At 38.3% G+C, this 20,274-nt stretch overlaps 4 protein-coding genes across 8 annotated transcripts in view; 3 read left to right on the top strand and 1 right to left on the bottom strand.

The window, feature by feature from the left end:
• Positions 1-2,782, top strand: part of LOC100696842 (ras-specific guanine nucleotide-releasing factor 1) — a 28,834-nt gene extending 26,052 nt beyond the window's left edge. Inside the window, exon 27 of the mRNA XM_013268450.3 lies at positions 1,041-2,782. Within this exon, the coding sequence (XP_013123904.1) occupies positions 1,041-1,133 (93 nt within the window). The 3' untranslated portion in view covers positions 1,134-2,782. The remainder of the gene's footprint in view (positions 1-1,040) is intronic.
• A 117-nt stretch (positions 2,783-2,899) lies between these two features.
• Positions 2,900-8,972, top strand: LOC100702144 (pro-cathepsin H). Of its 2 annotated transcripts, none has more exons than XM_025907290.1 (12): positions 2,900-3,055; positions 3,958-3,986; positions 4,126-4,231; positions 4,502-4,572; positions 4,680-4,784; positions 5,468-5,554; positions 5,654-5,709; positions 5,830-5,911; positions 6,002-6,070; positions 6,369-6,475; positions 7,804-7,932; positions 8,018-8,972. In XM_025907290.1, the coding sequence occupies exons 1-12, from the start codon at positions 2,980-2,982 to the stop codon at positions 8,085-8,087; spliced, it is 987 nt and encodes a 328-aa protein (XP_025763075.1). In that variant the 5' UTR covers positions 2,900-2,979; the 3' UTR covers positions 8,088-8,972. The 2 variants fall into 2 exon arrangements, with proteins under 2 accessions (XP_025763075.1, XP_005447636.2); XM_005447579.4 differs by having other exon boundaries at positions 3,955-3,986.
• A 408-nt stretch (positions 8,973-9,380) lies between these two features.
• Positions 9,381-15,207, top strand: wdr76 (WD repeat domain 76). The gene is made up of 15 exons (XM_005447576.3): positions 9,381-9,583; positions 9,782-9,892; positions 9,976-10,065; positions 10,242-10,334; positions 10,603-10,661; positions 11,167-11,284; positions 11,411-11,512; positions 11,779-11,819; positions 11,961-12,114; positions 12,356-12,514; positions 12,591-12,706; positions 12,818-12,916; positions 13,030-13,182; positions 13,274-13,327; positions 13,430-15,207. Exons 1-15 carry the CDS (start codon positions 9,539-9,541, stop codon positions 13,683-13,685), a joined length of 1,650 nt encoding a protein of 549 aa, XP_005447633.1. The 5' UTR covers positions 9,381-9,538; the 3' UTR covers positions 13,686-15,207.
• LOC100701599 (FERM domain-containing protein 5) overlaps positions 15,151-20,274 on the bottom strand; it is an 83,570-nt gene continuing 78,446 nt past the window's right edge. Inside the window, exons 14-16 of one of the 4 annotated variants that reach the window (XM_025907273.1) lie at positions 17,726-19,983; positions 15,788-15,852; positions 15,151-15,267 (exon numbers count right to left, since the gene is read on the bottom strand). In XM_025907273.1, the coding sequence (XP_025763058.1) occupies positions 19,391-19,983 (593 nt within the window). In that variant the 3' untranslated portion in view covers positions 15,151-15,267; positions 15,788-15,852; positions 17,726-19,390. Of the gene's footprint in view, positions 15,268-15,787; positions 19,984-20,274 lie in introns of those variants that run through there. The other 3 variants (XM_013265654.3, XM_025907270.1, XM_025907276.1) reach the window with 3 other exon arrangements.

Genomic DNA, 20,274 nt, shown 5'->3' with positions numbered 1-20,274 from the left:
AACTGGCTGTTGCCAGACCGTTGTCTTCGTACACTGCTTCTGTGCCTTTAGCTCTGCTGCTTATTTTAGATCGTTTCCTGGAAGTCCTGTTTCAGTCTAACCCAAATTTTGTGTGGAGGACCATCGCTGGTGATGAGACCTTTTTTTTTTTATATTCACATGGTCGTGCAGTGTGAAGTCATGCCCTAAGGTGAGACTGTCAACTGAGAGTATTGCTGTAACTTCAGGAGGAGTCTGAAGGAGAACACTGAGTGCACAAGTTGTGCAACGAGTTTGTTTTTACTTCTTGACTGATATGGAAATCAAGTTGAAGGATCACTATTTTGTCAAGATCCAGCTAGTTTTAGAGAAAATTGAGTGCAAGAAAGACAAACTGGACTTTCAGGCAATGATCTATGAGCAGCTGCACTGAAATTCTGCAACTTTCGGATCAGCCAAAGTTTATTCATTGTCAAAAAGTTTTCCTTTGGCCTTATTTAATTTTTTTTGCCTTTTAATTAATGTGTCAAGTTGAAAAAACTTACCTTCTTCCTTTCAACAAGCTGATGTTCCAGCCAATGTTCTGTGTAATCATTACTACACCCATTCAGACAAAGCCTCATGACTGCCTGTTTTTCCAAACTGTTCAATCAGCAGTCATCTTCTTGCGCTGTGGGCGACTGTGTGTACCATCTACTATCATGATGAGTCTGATCTGTTTCTGAGCTTTTTGGCTGATTTGGCCATCTCACACGTGCCTTTCAACTGGAAGTAATATAAAAATGATACAAAACAAAACTTAGGAATACAGTATCAACAATACAAACATCTGAAAACTAGTGAAAGCTGTACACTTGCTGACGCATTTTAGTGAATCCTAAGAATGCAACTTGGATTTGTGCCACGGTAACCAGTGTACTTTCTGAGCAGTGCAGCTATTGCTTTAAAAGAACTCGCTCTCACACAACATTTCCTGTTCTAAATATGTAACCTAAGATCAAGGAAACCTTGAATAACCCGCTCCCTCTCTGTGTCTCCTTATTATTATTATTGTTTTTTAGGTGACAAAGTACTTGCTCGACCGCAGTAATGTGCTGGATGAGGAGAGCCTGTATGAAGCATCCCTGAGAATCGAGCCCAAAATTTCATCATGAAGATGATCTCTCTCTCACTCTGCTTTCATATTGAGTGTACATAAACAATATATCAAAATGTACATTTACTATTATTTGTATTAGACAGAGTAGGCAGTGCCCTTTTACTATATGCTCCCCACAGACTCGTGTATATTCGTTATTAGAGACTGAGTGTAAGTCCAGAGAGGTTTATTTCTATAGTTACAGAGTATTTATATGTTATTTATTGTCTTAAATATCATGTTAACATTAAGTTATTTATTTTTTAAATTTGTTTAGCCATATCCTAAAGGGAACGTGCAGCACCAAATGGTTCTCATTCGCAAGAAATGTTCACATTTACCACATAAAGGTTAACTCCCCCAAATCAAGAGAGAACCGCACATAACTGGAGTTATGTTTAAACAAGTTTCCATATAAATCTGTGTGATTCTTGAGGATTTTATTGTTTGATTTGAACTGAACAAGGCTGATAACAATATTTTCAATGATCGCGAGGGACTTGCTGAATGTAAATATATTAAAATGCTACTGCAAGAAAATTCAGGCAAGTAATGAGATCAAAAATAGGATTTGATTTTATGAAAATCTTAATGATTAAAACCATCAGACTATCAAATCTGGATAACATCTCTCCTCTTTCAGTCCATCTTGTCCCACCTTAGAGAGGAAGGAAAAGTGAGACCGCTGCAGTGGCTGAAGCTGAATCATGTGCTCTGATGTTTTTATGTAGCCGCAGAGTAACATAGAGATTTGAAAGTGCTGGAGTCAGCCTGACACCTGCCGATTCGCTGATAAGCTTGTTTGTTTCTTTGTTTGGAGAGATGGGTTTTTATGCTTTGCTTACTATCACATAATTCCCCTGGTGGGCAACATGATGTATATACAGTATAAGCACCGGGCAATGTATGTAGCAGATGTAACCAAGATTGAGCCACTTCAGGAAGTTAAATTCCCAGCTTTTACACTCAGACAGTGATAGCATAGTTGTTATGGTTAATCCTCTTTGGCCAGTGCATTATGGTTTTGCCTTAATCATGAAATGGATTATATTCCACAAAAGTATGTAAACTATTTTGTTCTACGATTTGCCGATAAAGCAGAAATATTTACTGTGTACAGTACTGTGTACAGGCAGTCTGATGCATTTCCTAATGTGCAATGTGTTAAAAAAAAAAAACATATCCCTCGAAATGTGTTATCCTTATGATCGTTCAACTCTGTAATAACTTTTCTGTGTATGATACTTTAAAACAAATGTTGAAAACAACTTATAAGTGTAACACATTCTGTATCCTGTCTATTCCAATGTGTTAGCAGGAACTATACAGTAGTAATATTGTGCTTCTTGAAATATTTATATGTATTTTTTACAGGCTTTGTATAGAAAAACATCTAAAGCTTAAGTGGCAGGCATGTACCACTTTGACGTGTTCAAATGGAATCTATACCTAGAACCGTATGTGTACTGTATTTAAACCCCACCCTTGCACATGAATCTTTACTCTCTAACAGGCACATCAAATGTTTGCAGTGAGCAATACCCAGTGATATGAGAATTATCTTTCAGTCTATTTCAAAAGCTTGAGTAGTATTTCCAGTTTTGTATAAAAGTGTATTCTTTCCCGATTACCTCTTGTTAATAAATCTATTCTTTCTCAGGGGGAGAAGTGTCTTACAGGCTGCACTGTTTGTTTTAACACTCTGTTCTGAACAGGGTGCACTGGACCATAACCTTTACGACTGTTGCTTTGCTGGGGGGAAATTCAAAGGGGGTTTCAGTAGTAGGGGCTCTTAGGCAGTCATAAAAAGAAGTCAAGTCATGTGACGCCCTTAAAGCTTGCTGTAATCTGCTGCGGAGAGTATGGCTCTGACTGTTGTGTGGTTTATTACGGCCATTTTTAGCTTAGTCCATTCATCACCTTTAATTTCAGTCAAAGGTAAGTGTTTGCCAGATTTTCAGCAGTTTATTGTTGTTTATTTTAAAACTTCACATTTTTTTTCAGCAGCAGCAGTTGCTAGAATTGAAATTCAGTTGCTTGAAATTGAAAAGGCAGAGAAAAAGGGTGAAAGAAGTGTTCATGTCCTTGGATTCTGTTAAAAAAAATGTTCAGTAACATACTGTAAAAGCAGTCATGCAGAAACCAACGTCTCCATTTTTTATGGGATTAGTTTAATTTTGCTACTTTTCATTGAAGAGATGAAGCTAATACTATTTTCCATTTTGCTAAAAGGTTTATGAAAGCATATTTCATATGAGCACTCTAAATGTTTTCTGCTCAATTTATGTGAAATTACAGCTGTCGAATGAACATGAAAGTTTGTTGATGAGCTCATGAGGAATGGATAACGTGCTTAAAATTTGTACTTAAGCATAGTACTTGGTAACAGATTTCCCTGATTTTAATTCTACTTGGGTAGTTGTGCATGATTCAGATTGCAGTTTTCCTACTGGTCCTCAGTGTAGCCCAGTAATAGTTCATCTTCTAAAACCTGCTGTTTTAGACAGGGGATTGTTTTTTTAAACAGCAGCTGGGTGGGGCCACAGATATTTGCCTGAGATGATCATATTAGGGATTTCTGCTCTCGCTAACACAGAGATCATACAGATCCAATGATGCTAATGATTTGAATGATGTTTATGTAAGATTAGAAAAAAGCTAAGAAGAGTGTTGAGAGCAGAATAAGCCTATGCTTTTGGCTCATAAGGGTTACTTGTACATACACCTCTGATGTTAATATTTCAAACAGCCTTTGTCTGTTACTAAAGATCAAGAAAAGCATAAAAGGTCCATTTTAAGTGTTACTTAACCCACTAAAAAAATTTCTTTCCCATTAGATGAATATGCTTTCAAGCAGTGGATTTCAGAGGTATGTGCATTTTTAAACTAATGAGATTTTGACCTGTATATTCTGACAATTTTGTTTTTTTGTATGTAGTTGAACATAGTTTGAATTTTCTTTCCTTTGTTTCATTATGTCTGCTTTTATGTGTTTTTGTTTTGTGCAGCATAACAAAGTTTATGGCACTGAGGAATATCACCACAGACTCCATGTATTCAAGCAAAATAAGAGGACAGTTGAGCAGCATAATGCTGGGAATCACTCCTTCACAAGTACAGTATAGTTCTGCTCCAATTTCTGCCTCAGAATATGCAATATACACTCACTGGACATTTTATTTGGTACACTTTACTAGTACCAGGTTGGATCCCCTTTGGCCTTCAGAACAACATTCATTCTTGTTGCCATAGATTCAACAAAATGCTGCAAATGTTCCTCAAAGAATGAAGAACAAATAAATGAAATAAAAAACATTTACTGCTTCAGAATGTTATAAAAAATTATCATCCAGTTCTCACACTGCTCTTCATTTTTAAATCTAGTGGGCCTGAACCAATTCTCAGACATGACATTTGAGGAATTCAAGAAATTCTACCTTTTCACGCAACCTTCGGTAAATTACCTGATTTTATAACACTGCACACAACAGGTGCTTTTGTACAGAGTGCTGGAGTTTGTCTTTGATTTCCTTTATAATCTTTTGATTTTCGCATCTTTTAGACCTGCTCAGTCATTAAAGGCAGTCATGTCAAAAGGACAGGTCCTTATCCTGAGTTTGTAGACTGGAGGATGAAGGGCGACTTTGTGACTCCTGTGAAGGACCAGGTATCCTCATACGTTCTATAGCTCTTAAAGCCTTTATAGCCATATTCTCCTTTTGTTAAGGAAATATCGTGCAAAGTACAATATTTACAAAGTCGTACAAAGTCTGTATTTTTTGTGCTTTCTTTGAGTTGCATTGAAGCACAAAAGTGCTTGCATTGAAGTGTTTAATCTCCAGAAATATTTTGCTAAACCTTAAAAATGTACCACCTTTCTGAACAAATACACAGTGTCAATTTTTTTTAAGATGTAATGAAAGGAGAGGAAAAAACTGTGACTCTCATTTACTTGTAAAAGTGGCCACTCTTATGTTTCTGCTAGTAAGTTATAATATTTACCCTTTTTTTCACTTTCATTTTTACAGTTATATTCTATGAGAAACATGTGGCGGGACACGTTTCATGACTAAACTGATCAGTGAGAAACAAATACAACATAAAGAATATGTTTTCTACATGTGCAATTTTTTTTAAACAACATACCTCAGTCACAGCCTCTGAGAGAATATATTCTATAATATATTATATTATTAAATATTCTAAATAGAGAGTTTCATTTACAGATGGTTTCTTCAGTTTTCATTTACATTTTACAGCACCAAAAATTATCGTGGTAAGCATTTATATATTTGTGCCTCTTTAACATAACTGAATTATCAGTTGTTTGAGTTGTGTTTGTATCTTTAGGGTTTTTGTGGCAGCTGTTGGACCTTCTCCACCACTGGCTGTCTGGAGTCAGTGAATGCTATTGCTACTGGGAAACTAATACAATTGGTAGGAGTTATTATTATACACAAATATAGCTGGCAGAAGAAAAGTATCCATTGTTTCTGAGTATATTCGATTAATGCTCTTTATTTATCTCTGTTTTAGTCTGAGCAGCAGCTGCTGGACTGTTCCAGAAATTTTAGCAACTATGGATGCTTTGGGTAGGAATCATGTTTGTTTGGCCTATAACTATAACGTGTAAGATATTTTATGTTATAGAAACAGCATAATAATATAAGTATAGAATTTCAATCAATCAAAGGCTGTGTGGTTTATTTCAGTGGGTTCCCCAGTCAGGCATTCGAGTACATCAAATACAGCAAGGGTCTCATGAGAGAGGAGGATTATCCCTACAAAGCCTTTGTATTATTTTTGAGAGTAAAATCTTTCTTTCTTTATTTTTTTACATATGATAAAATATACAATAAAAAAGTTTTATCTTTCCTGTTTTAGGAGGAAAAATGCCATTTTGAGCCTTCACTTGCAGCTGCATTTGTCCAAGATGTTGTCAATATAACAAGTGTGAGTGTGCGAACAAATAAAGTTGCACTGTGGATGAAATTGTACAATAAATGTGCTGTGTGAGTGTCTTTGCATATGCTGGTTAACAAAACAACAGATCAATACAGTAAAATGCGTTTTTGTTGTTACCCAATGGGGGGGAAAAAGTAACTGTTTTAAATAATCTGAAGCAGTTTGTCTTATATATATTGTTTAATTTTTACTATTAAAAAAGGCAACTGTTTTATAGTAAATAGGGAACTCCTCATACATCGACCTACTCAGGTATATGTTATAATTTGTGTGTGCCCATTCACAGTATGATGAAAAGGCCATGGTTGATGCAGTGGCCCGGCTCAATCCTATCACCTCCTGCTTTGACGTCACAGCTGAATTTAAGCACTACAAAGAAGGTGTTTACTCCAGGTGAGATCAACAAGCACTCATGCATTTACTACTATTCAAGAAGTAGAGCTGGTCTGGGATTTTAAGAGCAGACCAGAATATACTAGCCTCACTTTGTTTCTGTTACTTACACACTAATTTAGACAGACAAACAACATATTTTTACTATTTGGATAAAATCCTTTGCAAAGAAGTATAAAACATTTTTTTTAAGCCTCTGAAAACTACAAATGGGGGACTGTGTATAAAGAAGTATCTCTATGATGACTGTCATACACAGTGTTGGGGAGTAACGGAATACATGTACCGCCGTTACGTATTCAGAATACAAAATATGAGTAACTGTATTCCGTTACAGTTACCGTTTAAAAAGGTGGTATTCAGAATACAGTTACTTTGTTGAAATAAATGGAATACACGGCGGTACTTCCCTGTTTCATATTGTCGCGGGTCAGGATTGTTTGGGTTTGTTTGACAGCTACGTTCTGTTGTTCCAGGCGGCAGCGTTACGGTTGCCATGGTTACAGGGTGACGCGCTCTCTCTCTGCGTGTTTCCTGGGTGAGAGAGCGCTTTTTTGTTGTTGTTGTTGTGCTAAGCTAAAAGGCAGAATGCTACAGGCATAGCTCTAAAGCATGTAGCCTGATGGGCAGTGTAGTCCGTGCGGCAGGGAGAATGGACTACCATACCCGTTATGTGTCTGTGAGCGAGGGAGGGAGAGAAAGGAAAAGTCCGAGCTGTCACGGAGCAAAAACGGGAGCTGGAAGCATGTAAATATAATAATAACCACTGCAGCCAAGAAGAGTGCCTGAGGAGCCCATTTGTAAGTAAGCTATTAAGACTCAACTGTACACTGTGTTCGTGTTTTCCTCCGGAAAAAATAAGTTCCGTTGGAGAAGCCTTTCAACGCCTCTCTCTGTCTCCCGCAAGCAAAGTTGACCCAGACAACAAAGTAAAGCTAGTTTTCGGCTACCAGCCCGACACGAACCCGACGTATTAGCCAGAGGTCCCTTTACTACGTTTCGGAGCCGCGGACCTTCAGTAACAGTAATAAATCACAGCAATAGGACATTCATGTAGTTGTAAACAGCATGATAATATATTAAGTACTCCAAAGTATTCAGAATACGTTACTCTCATTGAGTAACGTAACGGAATACGTTACAGAATACATTTTGGGGCATGTATTCAGTATTCTGTAGTGGAATACATTTTAAAAGTAACCTTCCCAACACTGGTCATACACCACATATTTTGCAAATGTAGGATGTAATATAATATTGAAAGAGACAATCTGCCCACTCAACCTTCAAAAGACATGTGCTCTATTGATCTAGTGTTGTCTATTTAGCACCCAGTGTAAGAACACAACAGACAAAGTGAATCATGCAGTCCTGGCGGTGGGGTATGGCACCGAGAAGAACGGCGTGCCGTATTGGATTGTGAAGAACTCTTGGGGCACAGCCTGGGGAAAGGATGGGTAAATATAGTCTGTGTGTATCTGAGCTTTATGACTTGTAACAGCTTGCAAGAATTCCTGATATCTCTCCTTTTTATTTCATCAGATATTTTTTGATCGAGCGTGGAAAAAACATGTGTGGACTGGCTGCCTGCTCTTCTTACCCTCTACCTTAAGCATCTAAATAAAAGGGCAACAAAGTGGAAACTCTTGAGCATGTGTGTATCGAAATGTATTTTATTCAGCCTAAAGGCCTGATCTCAACTTACGGTTTCTAACATGTTTTCTGGAAGTTTAATTTCTAAACACCTTATTATGTTTTTCTTAAAACTGAGACATGAAAATTTTGAGTCAAATGCAAGAAAAGAAAAATTCAATCATTACTTTAAGACACAAACTCATTTTAATAATTACATTTTGGGGAAAGGAAGCATATGCTTTACATTAATACAGATGTACAGTACTTCTTTCTAACTATTCTTGTGCACTTAGCTATACTGCATCTCGACTAGTATGTATCATCATGTTTGCACAGGTTTATTACATTAAAACACCTTTTCCCCATTCAGTCTGTCTCACAATAATAGATGAAGACGTTTCAGTGTAGCTATGTGCATGTGTATTATAAAATGCATAGGTAAGTGTAGCACAGAACTATTTTTCTGTTTTTCCACAAGCCTAAAAAAATGTGATAAAAAACATAATTGTGTGGATGTGTATGTTTTTCCAAGTGATCTTGCGATGTTTACAAAATTCATTTTAAATAGTGTGTTTCAACATGGTCTAAGCAGTGCTTGTGCGTAAAACCTCATCACTAATGTCTATCAAGAGGCTACAGTGGGTGCATACATAGATTAATTACTGACTAATAATCATAGTATGGTATATCATACTTTAATAACTGCTTTAGTGAAAAACAGATTTTTCTAACATGACCTATAGTGCTCCATGGAAACAATATAGGCCACATATTTCAACTCAAGACCCTGGGGCCAAAGGCAGGCCTTTGCAAATTACATGCCAAACTAAACAAATAAAGATTACATGTTGATTTTACAGCAGCATTTATTTTTATGCACCATTGTTGATTATAGAACATTTGTTGAGAACTTTATGTGGCCCAAAATCAGGACATGAATTAATCATATTTTAGGTTTTTGATTATCTGTTTAATCTATTTCTTTGCAAATAAAAAAAGTTAATGTAATGTGTGTTTCTCTCATATATAAAGATTTTCTGTTTTATCCACTGACAAACGTTGGCAGTTTGTTTGTTAAACGTTAACCAATAGCATTTGTGAATAAATAACCATGACTTTCCTGTCACTGCTATTCCCCTATCCTGCCATAAGATGGCGACATCATCCCAGCAGAAGCTGTGGCCAGCTTGGCTGTTGGCGGGAGGGACCTAAACCTTTCTTCTCGTGACGTAAAAATATAAACCAATCAGGTGCCAGTATTCTGTTTCACAACAGAAGGGGAGGACCAGTTACAAAACATATGCAGCATGTGGCGCCAATTGCGCCCCCCATGTAATTATCGTGACCGTAATAGTTGTCACTTGAGAGGTGTTCACGTCTCGCTTCTCTCAAACAAATACTCGTATCTGTCATTGTAAATGAACTAAAATGGCGACTCTCCGAACAAAGCGCGAAGCTCTTGTGCTTGTGAAGGTACAGTAGTCTTGTTTTGATGTGGTTTCCTGTTTTTAAACTTATCCTCCCTGTTTTAGGCAGCTGCCTCATAGCATTAGCATCAAGAAGCACAGTTTTAAGTGGAGGTGTGTTGTGAGTTCGCTAAATCTTCGGTGAGAAAGTTGAATGAGTGCCTTAATGTCTCTGAGTAAATTGTTAACGAGGGACACCTTGCAGGAAATGACCCCTGAGAATCTCGAGGCGACAGTGCGACGATCATCTAGAAACGGTCTTGCACCTAAACGCCTCCAGTACTCTCCCGAGGAAGAAACTCCCAAGAAAAAAAGGGTGAGAGCTCGTTCACAGTGATGGGACCGAACAGTCATTTTAAAACTGGACGATTTGTTAAATCTGTCGTAATTTCTTGATAGAAAACAAAAGCTGTCGCTGAAAATGGCAGTCAGAATAAGAAACCAAAGGATGAGGAGGATGCTGAAAACAATGACGTGGAGCATGCACCTGTGAGTACAGAAACTTTACACAGTTTGAATTCGACTTTGTGACTGACAGAAACATGTTTTTATAGGTGTCTGTGCAGGTTCTCAGTCATCCAGCTCATGGTAGTTTAAGGAACTTCTAATGACTTGAAATCGGCAATTTTCTTGCAGTGTGTCAGTGCTGTATCTTTGTGTAACAGGAAGAGTATGGGAGACTTTCTGCCTATGAACTGGAGCGCCTGGAAAACATCAGACAGAACCAAGCTTTTCTGTCTTCTATCAACTTATTCCAGGTATGTTATTGACTAAATCTGCTCTTTATCATCTGCATTGCAAATCTTTTATGGACCTAAACCTATCACTATCAGCACCATCAACATAAAGTCTAAATTCGACCAGCAACAGTTGACATGTAGACCAGCTACAAGCCATATTTACTGGTGTAATTAACCCAGGTAGACTATGAGTGAGGAATAAATCCTTATGAAAAGGACCATATCTGTGATTCTGTCATTTGTCTGGATTATCAGAGTATCAATTATTGTTTTCTTTTGTTTAAAGGCCACAGAGGAGTTCAAGCAGCTGACTCGACCAAAGCCATCGCAGAGAGGCCTCACAAGGTACAGTCGGAATAATCAGGCATCGGGATACTGTGGAAAACCACAGTGGTGCAGAAATTATGAGAACAACATGGTTTTTCCCCTCCCATGTTTTCTCTGTGGAACATCACAGTGCTCCTATAATATACTTTGTATTTGTTTTTGAGACTGAACTTTGTGAAGCTCAGGAAATAAGACTAGACTTGTCAACTCAACGTCATTAAGTACGAGAAAAAAGCAGGGCTCGCAAAATCGCTAGCCTGACGTCCCGGGGCTAGTGATATAATAGCCTGTCAGGCTATCATATAGCCCAACGGGCGGGGCTGAGATAGATTTTGGTCGCCCGACTGGAGATATCGCTAGCCCCGGGACGTCGGGCTAGCGATTTTGCGAGCCCTGAAAAAGTAACTTTTATGTTTGTGAATGTCAGGAAAAACAATTTGAATTTACCCTGACCCTGTGTCATGTTAAAATAGGAAACATATCTTTTTGGGCCTCCTGTAATGTTACATTTCTTTGATTGCAGGGCACATGCTGCTGTAAAAGAAGTCTTGCCACCTCGCAAATCACTGCGACTCCAAAAAAAAGAAGCCGAGATCCTGGAACTTCCTCCTGAACCGAGAGGGACACTTATTTATGAACAGGTACAGAAATCTGTAATGTCTCAGTTCACGCAGATCCACTGCTGCACCTTAAGTCTCTTTAGTTTTTTTTTCTCGTTCTTCCTCTCTGGGTATGTTACTCATTATAGTTGTTTACTTGCTTTCAAGTCTTCACCAGCAAAGAAGCCCTCTGGCCCTTTGCCCATGGATCCAGTGAATGTGGAAGAAGGAAGCAAGCTGCCTCCACAACTTCTTGAGCTCTGCTCTGAGGTAAGAGTCGGTTTTCTATGATATTTTCACTTTTTTCTGTACAATATTTATTTACAATGCTCACTCAGTTTAACATGTTGCCAGATCTCCAATTTTGGACTAAACAACCCCCCCGCCTTCTTTCCTACTTAAAAGTGAATACTTTATACTGCCCATATTAGCCACAAGCATAAGAACAAAATTCCTAACAAATTTCTTATGCATATCCAGTGTAGTAACTGTTCTTATTCAATTAGGAAGTCATGAAATTGCTTTTCTTTTCACAGGATGCAAAAGAAGATAAAAAGATACAGCTTGACCTGAAAGGGTAAGATTTAATATTTTTATTTGGATGTAAGATTACCGCACAGTTTACAAAAAGTGACTCTTTTGATGTACTGAGGGTCAGATGTTTTGGAAGAACCTGAGAAACAGATGAAGAAACAAGTGCACTGATGTCTGAACACAGGTACCGTTCTTCTGTGAAGAATATGAAGATAAATGAGGACAAAGTGGCCAAAGTGGTGAAGGATCGCATCTTCTCTGCAACCTTCCACCCCTGCACCAGCAGCCTGTTGCTGGCTGCGGGCGACAAGTGGGGGAAAGTGGGACTCTGGAAGTTGGTGAGTTTTCTTTGCCTTAACTATGCATTAGTTCTTGACCACTAGATGGCAGAAAGTGTCTCAACAGTAAAGCTTCATGTCAGGCTGCAAAATTCATAAGTGTTCTCCTCAGGCTAATTGGTCTGCTTCATGTTTGAATTCAGGTTTGTTTTTTGCTTTTTGTGTTTTTTTTGCTCTGAAAAGCTTTATTTAATCAAATGAATTCCAACCACTGATTTACTGCATGTGTACGTTCTTCTAGGGAGGTGACTGGGGAGATGATGGTGTGCTGCTCTTTCAGCCCCACACCCGTCCAGTGGGCTGCATGGCATTCTCCAGGTCTCATCCCACACAACTGCTGAGCCTCAGCTACGATGGATCCCTCCGCTGCATGGACGTAGAGAAGGCTGTTTTTGATGATGTAGGATACCTTCATTAGTTGAGTTCAATCTGGTTACGTTGTAATCCACGAATAAATAAGGTTGTTCATTTTCTAGGTGTATGATATTGAAGATGGCCTGAAAACGTTTGATTTCATGTCACATGACTGTTCGACACTAGTGGTCGGGAACTGGTATGGAGAGGTTGCCATTGTTGACAGGCGCACCCCAGGGTGAGATAATGACATTGTCTTAAAGTAATGAAAGTAGTACATTTTCTTTTCTTTTAAACAACTTTAATGTTGCACTCAAACATTGTCATAAGTATGTTATTTCATCTGCAGAAACTCCCATGAATCCCTCCACACACTGGACCCCAAGACATTGCGTTGTGTTAACGTCCACCCTTTACAGAAGCAGTACTTTGTGGTGGCTGAAAGCAAGTATGGGCTTTTTTTATTTTTGTATTTTTGTTTACACATCTCTATTTTTTTATGAATCTGTCTTTAAATTTTAAGTGTATGCTTTGTTTTTTCTTTTTTTGTTTTTTTTGCAGGGTAGTTAGTATTTATGACAGCCGAAACCTGAAGAAGACCAAAAGCCAGGCAGTGTCCCAGCTGCATGGTCACTCCTTAAGCATATCCAGTGCTTATTTCTCCCCTTGTACTGGAAATAGGGTTCTTACTTCCTGTATGGATAACAATATAAGGTGAAGCTGATGGATCACTGACATGCTGTATATGCTTAATTTTTTCAGTTCCAACACAATGTCCTTATTATTTCTTAATTTATTTTAACAGGATATATGACACATCTACAATGACTACTAAATCTCCCTTGCTGACAACCATCAGGTACATCCACTAAATTGAACTTAAACTTTTCCTGTTCTTTTAAGTCATCTCTGTGTTAATAACTGTGTACTTTCAACATGCCTTCTCAATCGAAATCGGCAGACATGACATGCAAACAGGTCGCTGGCTGACCAAACTATCAGCTGTGTGGGACCCCAAACAGGAAGACTGCTTCGTGGTGGGGAGCATGATGAAGCCTAGGAGGGTGCAGGTGTTCCATGAAAGCGGTCAACTCCAACATTCCTTCATGGACAGCGAGAATCTCAGCACAGTCCTCTCTGTGACCGCTTTCCATCCTACAAGGAATGCCTTGCTGGGTGGAAATGCGTCGGGACGCCTTCACGTCTTTTCTGACTAAATCGAAGACCAAAAACGTGTGATCAACAGGTCCTGGTTGGGTTCAGCAAAGTAGCAGCAGGAACACAGTTTGGTAACAATCCGGATTTTCAGCCTATAAACTTTTTTAGCTGTAGGAAACTACACAAGTCTTCCAATATAGCATCTTCATTCTGTATCTCACTAGAGCTTTAAATACATTACTATTCTTATACTAAAGCAAAGTAACACACCTGAAGCAGTGAAATGAGTCATGTCAAATTGTGAGTCATATTCTTAAACATGTTGCTGTATAAACGGTGTATGGAGTGAGGTAATGCAGGATCATTAGCAAAGTAGCAGAATTTTCTTCCTCACTGCTCACAAAATACACATTTATAGCTACATTAGATTAAAAAAGGGGATTATCTTGTGCTTTCTCTCATTTTACACCTTATAATATTTAGATTTGTTCTAGTTGAAACTTTCATGCCAAACTGAAATTTGGAATGGAACTGGATGTGGTCTTGTACTGTTGTGTCCACTTTGACTCAACATGCGTGTTCTGTGTTGCACTGTTTAATATGTTGTTTTAAGTTGCTGTTGTCAGTTTAAAGCAGCTTGGCTCTTCTCAGTTTTACCGTTAATTTTCTGTCCCATTCAGACATTATGCTGCACACTGAATGTCTGCACATGATTGTCTGACTAAATCTTTGCATTAATCTTATTCAGTAAAGTGTAAGAAACAAATGTATTCTCTTTTCTCCAACCTACTGTAAGTCGATGCTTCAGTTTCATGAAGACTGAATGAGCTCAACTTTTCAAATGACATGAAGCCTAAACTCCAGGATAAGCCTGTTTTGAAACCATTCCTGTGTTTGCAATTGTGGCCTTGGTGGATGTCAGATGGCAATCAATTTTCCTCATATGGCTGCCTTTTTTCTTCTTTCACTTATTCTACCCAGTGTTTCTTAAAACTGTCAGACTTGCAAAGAAGCATGCAGACAGCATGGTGCTGCCGCTGCAAGACCTTGATGGTTCTTTTCTATGGGTAGTATTCAGAGAGTAGTCATACAAGCTCAGTTTTAAGCTTGTGTGGCTGCTCTCTGGCACATGTAGACCTGCGTTCTATTAGTGCCTCCTGACTGTTCTCTTGGCGTATTTAGTGTCTTCAAATAGACTATCCATTTTCTCCTCTGAAACCTTTTACTCTGTCAGATTCGTCATGTTTATTTTGGTACGTTTCCATGATCACAGCCAGTTTTGACACAACTAGTGATAGAGAAACTTAATGTCATATATTGCCACAAGTTACAGTAGGTCAGTTGTAGACTGGATCATTTTGATATTTGGAGTTTTATTTATGTTAAAGAAAATCCAAATTGAGAGTCCAATTTGAAAAATTCAAGGTTTATTATGTTATGTAAATGTTATTTCTACACTGGGTTTCCTCTCTGTCTGTCAGTGAAAGTGCTTTTTGAAATGCCTGTTAAGATGTGTTAATTTCATTTTTTTTCTCCCCCATTTGTAAAGTTAACAGAATAAATAGACATTTTATTACAAAATATTGTACGTGTGAATGCTGTGAATCTCACCAGTAGTGACAGCATCATTATCACCTGAAGCTGGTAAAATAAGAGAAGTGAGTGAGTGAGAGCGCATTGACCACACTGTACTGTTTTCAAGCAGGGATGCAATGAAAAACTCCACATGGTGCTGATCTGGGTTGCACTGTTCACTGAATTTCACACTAAATGCCTTTATTTGCTGCTTCTATGACTTCAGAATTGAACTTGTAGCCAGACTTAGCTGCCAGTTGTCAAGAATAGATGATATTTATTCATAAATAGATTACACAAGTCCTCCTTCGGTGGTTGGAAATAAGCATTCTTGTTTGGAGGTAATAAATGCAGGACACATGCTTACAGAGACATTTCCATGTGCAGGGCCATGGTACAGGAGGGAAGCTTACAGTAAGGCCATGTCTGAGGCCTTGTTTACATCATTCATTAAACTGAAAACAAGAGTTGCTTATCAGTGGAACTGTTACCCCTTGGTCACCGTGCCAGTGAACTACATTGCACAAGTAAAGGTTCAGGTAGTTAAAAATGCTACTAATGCTGTTTAAATTATCTAAAAATATACCTGTTTTCTTCCATCGGAAATCTTGACCGTGCCGTCAGGTGTTAAGTTGTTTCTGCCAAGTAAACCTGTATGTGATTCATTTATAAACTCAGTCAAAAATTAGTTAATATCAGACAACCAAACAGGATTGACATGAAAAGATTTTTGGGATATTTTGGAGAAGTGTCTGTATCGCAGAGCGTTCTCCACCACTGCTGGTACACGCATACATCTACAGACTGTTTCACCTTGTGTGGGGATTTAAAACAGTTTGTGTGACTGAGGCAAACATTTTGTAGTTTACGGTTAATACATCTGACATATTTATTGCTCAGATTGCTTGAGTTGTAGATTTTTCGAAATAAAGGTGAGTAAAAAGCTAAATATTCTCCTTTACTGGCCGTATATTTCAATACACAATTGCCTCGCATCAATCAAAAACAATAGAACACCATTTAAATGAAATAAGGTAAGTAATACATCAAGTCTGAAAACAACCTCAAAATCTATTTTTGTTTTTTTGTTTGTTGTTTTTTTAAATTAAAATATAAATATTTCATTAGATGCTTATGATGTTCTCTGAAATTTGTACTAAAAGGGGAAAACACTGGTGCTAATACTTCTGTTTTTCTTTCGCTCTGGGTACAAAAATAAAACCAGCATTTAAAGCTCCACGTTGAACACTACAGCAACTCTCAAAGCAATCATTCTTGTGTTAACTTTGAATAAGATTTGAACACAGCAACTTTCTTAATCACCTACAGGAACCTGCAAAACATAAAATCCTCTAAGTAGTCATTTGCCTGTATTAGCCTTCTTTTTTTGCATACATAATTCATGCTTTTTTCTTTCTTTTTTTTTGGTATGACATATGTCTGTCCAGCATGTTGTACGATACCAGGTGCGATCCAAAAATTCTGCAACTCTGCCAAAAAAAAAAGTGTATAAACCATACCTGATAGAAATTAAGTCACTTCGTTTGATAATTACATTAAGTTTGGGCAGATGAGAGATGTAATTTCATGCATTTATTTCTTACAATTTAAGTCCAAAGAGTCACATTAACAGATTTCTTTCATTTCTTACAGCAGCATTTCTTTATCATGCAGAAAAACTGAAACACATTTTTGAAATTTCACTTTCTTCTGACATTGAGATAACTCAGGGATTAAGGGTTCAGGTAAACTTCTTTACACTGACAGAAAGGGGAGTTTCACTGGTCCGCTTAAAATAAGCATGGGCTTTAATGTGACCCACAATGTAAGATAAATTTGACATCCCTGCTTTAAAGCATTAATTTATCAATTGCACATTTGTGATTGTGCGTTTGATCTTCTACGTCTCCAGCTTGCAGCTGCGGAGCTGCATGTGGCTGTGACAAAAAATAGTTTGAAATGAAAATGAGCAATGGCTGCTTTTAGGATTTGTTTTCTCTCATTGCCAATTATCAAAATAGACTTTTTTCAGTTTGAATAATTTGCCCAAACAGAGGTAGGACTCTAGGCTTTTTATATGGAAGTAGTTTTTTTTTTATTTTTTATTTCTTGTTACCAAATTTCTAAACTTTTTAAATACAGTAAAAACATGGTAATAATGTTAAAAAATGCAAGGTTCCATATATTCATATAATATATTTATATTCATATAAATCCCCACTGCACGTTGTACCAGTTACTAATGTTGATAATCCGTAGCTAACAGGCTGTGTCATGTTCATTTTAAGGTCTGAATGCTTTGCAGCTCCACAGAGATATTTTATTAAATTAAAAATGTCAACAGCACTGAAAGATGTTCAGATGTGTGCAACATGTGACCTAAGCCAAGCTAATATCAGGTATGATTTTTTGCTTTTTTATGGGCAGAGCCACAAAATCTTTTGATTGCTCCTTGTATACACACAGCATCCTAAGCATTTGTAGGCTTGTTGAGAGGACAAATACTTTTAGAGTGAAAACTGACCTCATAGTTTGAATTGATTCTGTTGCTCTGGGCTGTAAAGACACACTGTAGGCTAACCTGTGAAATACAAGAAATAAGGCCGGAGAAGGACAGCAGGCTATTTTGCCATCTGTTGACACAAACTGACAGAAGTATGGGACAACAGAGGTTTCTTTGGTTGGTGTTGATGAAGGTTGCAGAACGACGTAAACATGACTTATCTTAGGCTCATTTGTGAGTGCAGGGCTGAAAACCATAGATCCACTGTAACAAAAACAAACGAAAAACAGCTTCAAGTACATTAAAAGTCACTGTGAGGAACTGTCAGTGCGTTAACAAGATGGTACAAAAATGATTTAAATATATTCAGCCATTACACATAAATGCATAACTTTTTTTTTAACACAGCAGAGCTAAACAAAGGTGAATGACAGTCACTCAACATGGGTCTTCAACTAAAAACAAACTCTTAACTATTTACTGTTGGAAAATTGCACTAATATTTGCACTTTACAAAGGTAAAACAAAGTCAAATTTCCCTTGATAGAAAGGATCTGCTTTTTTACATTAACAGTATTGCACATCAAGATGAACTACTCCTACAGATTGCGGTAGTCAAAGAACTGACCAGACACTTGACTACCATTATAGCGCTAGCTCACATAGTCCCATCACCCTTATAACTACTGTAAAAGTAACTACAGCAAAGTGACAACTGTTCCTCACGCACAGAAGTTCATTGTAGTTATTAGTGTTATTTGGCTGCTATTTATTAAACAGTAAACCTATGAACTCCATTACTTATTTTATCCTTAAAAAGGCTTAATTTCTAGTCATTGGATGATGAAACTAACAGTTCCCTAGTGTCTGGACAAAAACTGTCAGCAGATGTTAGGCCACTAATAAAGTCTTCTGTCAGGGCAGCACCATCTCACACCCGTGTCACAAAGCTACTACAACTAGTCATTTAGCAGTGATTTGAAATTGAATGTTCCAGATCTGGGATCGTAAAGTACATCTGGAGAAATGTTTAATGTCTATTTGCATCTGCCTAAGAATCGTATAAAACTATAATATTTGCAAACACGTTTGACTCAGGACTCATCTACATTCAGTAATGCTTATTCGTCAATTTCACACTTTCTTTAAGCCCAACATCTGAAAACAGCAGCCATAATAACATTTAATCATCATGAATATTGTTGATTTGATATAAAAACTGATGATATAGTCTGCCCTCCATTTTTAAATCTCTCAAATGTCTCAAACTCTCAGTTGCACCCCAACACCTCAGATCATTTTGTATTACAGCGATGATACAACATATAAATTAATAAAAAAATAAAGGCAACTATTATCTGTGGTTGAAGAAGTGAACTCAGGCATACTTGATACAGTGTTCAAATTAAACCCAGCTCCTGTGATTTTGTGAAAAAATAAAATACCTTGATGACCTGAATTTCTAAAGTAACATTTCCTTTCCTCATAGTGATGGTCAAACGTAATAAACAAGGCTCTTCAGGGGACAGTACGTGGCTTGTGACAGGATTATTCCTGGGAGAAGCTTAGTTGAAATCAGGAACAGAGCCATCCATTTCTCTCCTCTTGCCTTCTCTTCTGACCTGTCTGTTATCTGTATCCAATTTTCAATGAGCGGAGGCCTTCGTTGAGTCATTTGGTCTGTTTTCACTTTGCCTCACTAACAAGGAAACCTCCCATCCATCGTAACTTACAGGCGAACCAGCGCCGCAGAGGGCAGAAGTATTCAAAGTGGAACTGCTGGAATTCAGGTGTCTTGCGGATGTCTCTCAAGAAGGCAATGTCCAGGTCCGACTCTGTCAGCATGATGAGAAGCAGCAGCAGGGCGAACAGAAGTCCAATGGTAACCAGGAAGAGACGCAACACGCTCAGGATAAACTTGTTGAGCTCCTCTACCTCGCTAGATGTTGCAGGCCTGCTCTTGACCATACGTTGTTCTCTCCTGCTGTGCCCAAATTCTGTGGCCTGCCCCTCTTTCGATGTCCCTGCCTCTGACTCCTCCTCGTCAATGCTGCAGGGGGCACCATTGAGGTGACGAGCCAAAGGCATCTCCATTCCATGTTCCGCCACGGGTGTAGGCAGCACGCTGTCAGAGGGGCTGTAGTTCTCATCTGAGATGACTGCTGACGTGCTTGCCTCACTGCCATCCACCGTCTGGCTCCTTGAAGGCATGAAGGAGTCGCCATGCGAAACTGAGCGTACCGGTGTGGAGTGAGCACTGTCTCGAAGGGACTCCAAACCTGGCACAAACAGCAGGGAAAGACAGGAGTTCATAAGATTCAATAACTTGAAGGAAGTTTGGTGCTCCTTGCACCACTCAAAAAGTTTTTTTTTCTTAGATGTTGGATCCAGGACAATAACTAAGTTTCATCTAAAAGGCACTAAAGACTCTCAATAATACATGAGCAAACAGTTGGTGACAGTGGGAAGGAAAAACTCGCATTTAACAGAAAGAAACCACTGGCAGAACAGGCTCTCGGAGGGGCAGCCATCTGCTGTGACTGGTTGGGGCATGAAGGGAGGGAGACAGG

The sequence above is a fragment of the Oreochromis niloticus genome, linkage group LG1, assembly GCF_001858045.2.
Source record: "Oreochromis niloticus isolate F11D_XX linkage group LG1, O_niloticus_UMD_NMBU, whole genome shotgun sequence".
In the NCBI taxonomy this organism is placed as follows: Eukaryota; Metazoa; Chordata; class Actinopteri; order Cichliformes; family Cichlidae; genus Oreochromis; species Oreochromis niloticus.
The sequence above is the reverse complement of the archived record's forward strand: the minus strand, read 5'-3'. Positions and strand labels throughout refer to the sequence as shown.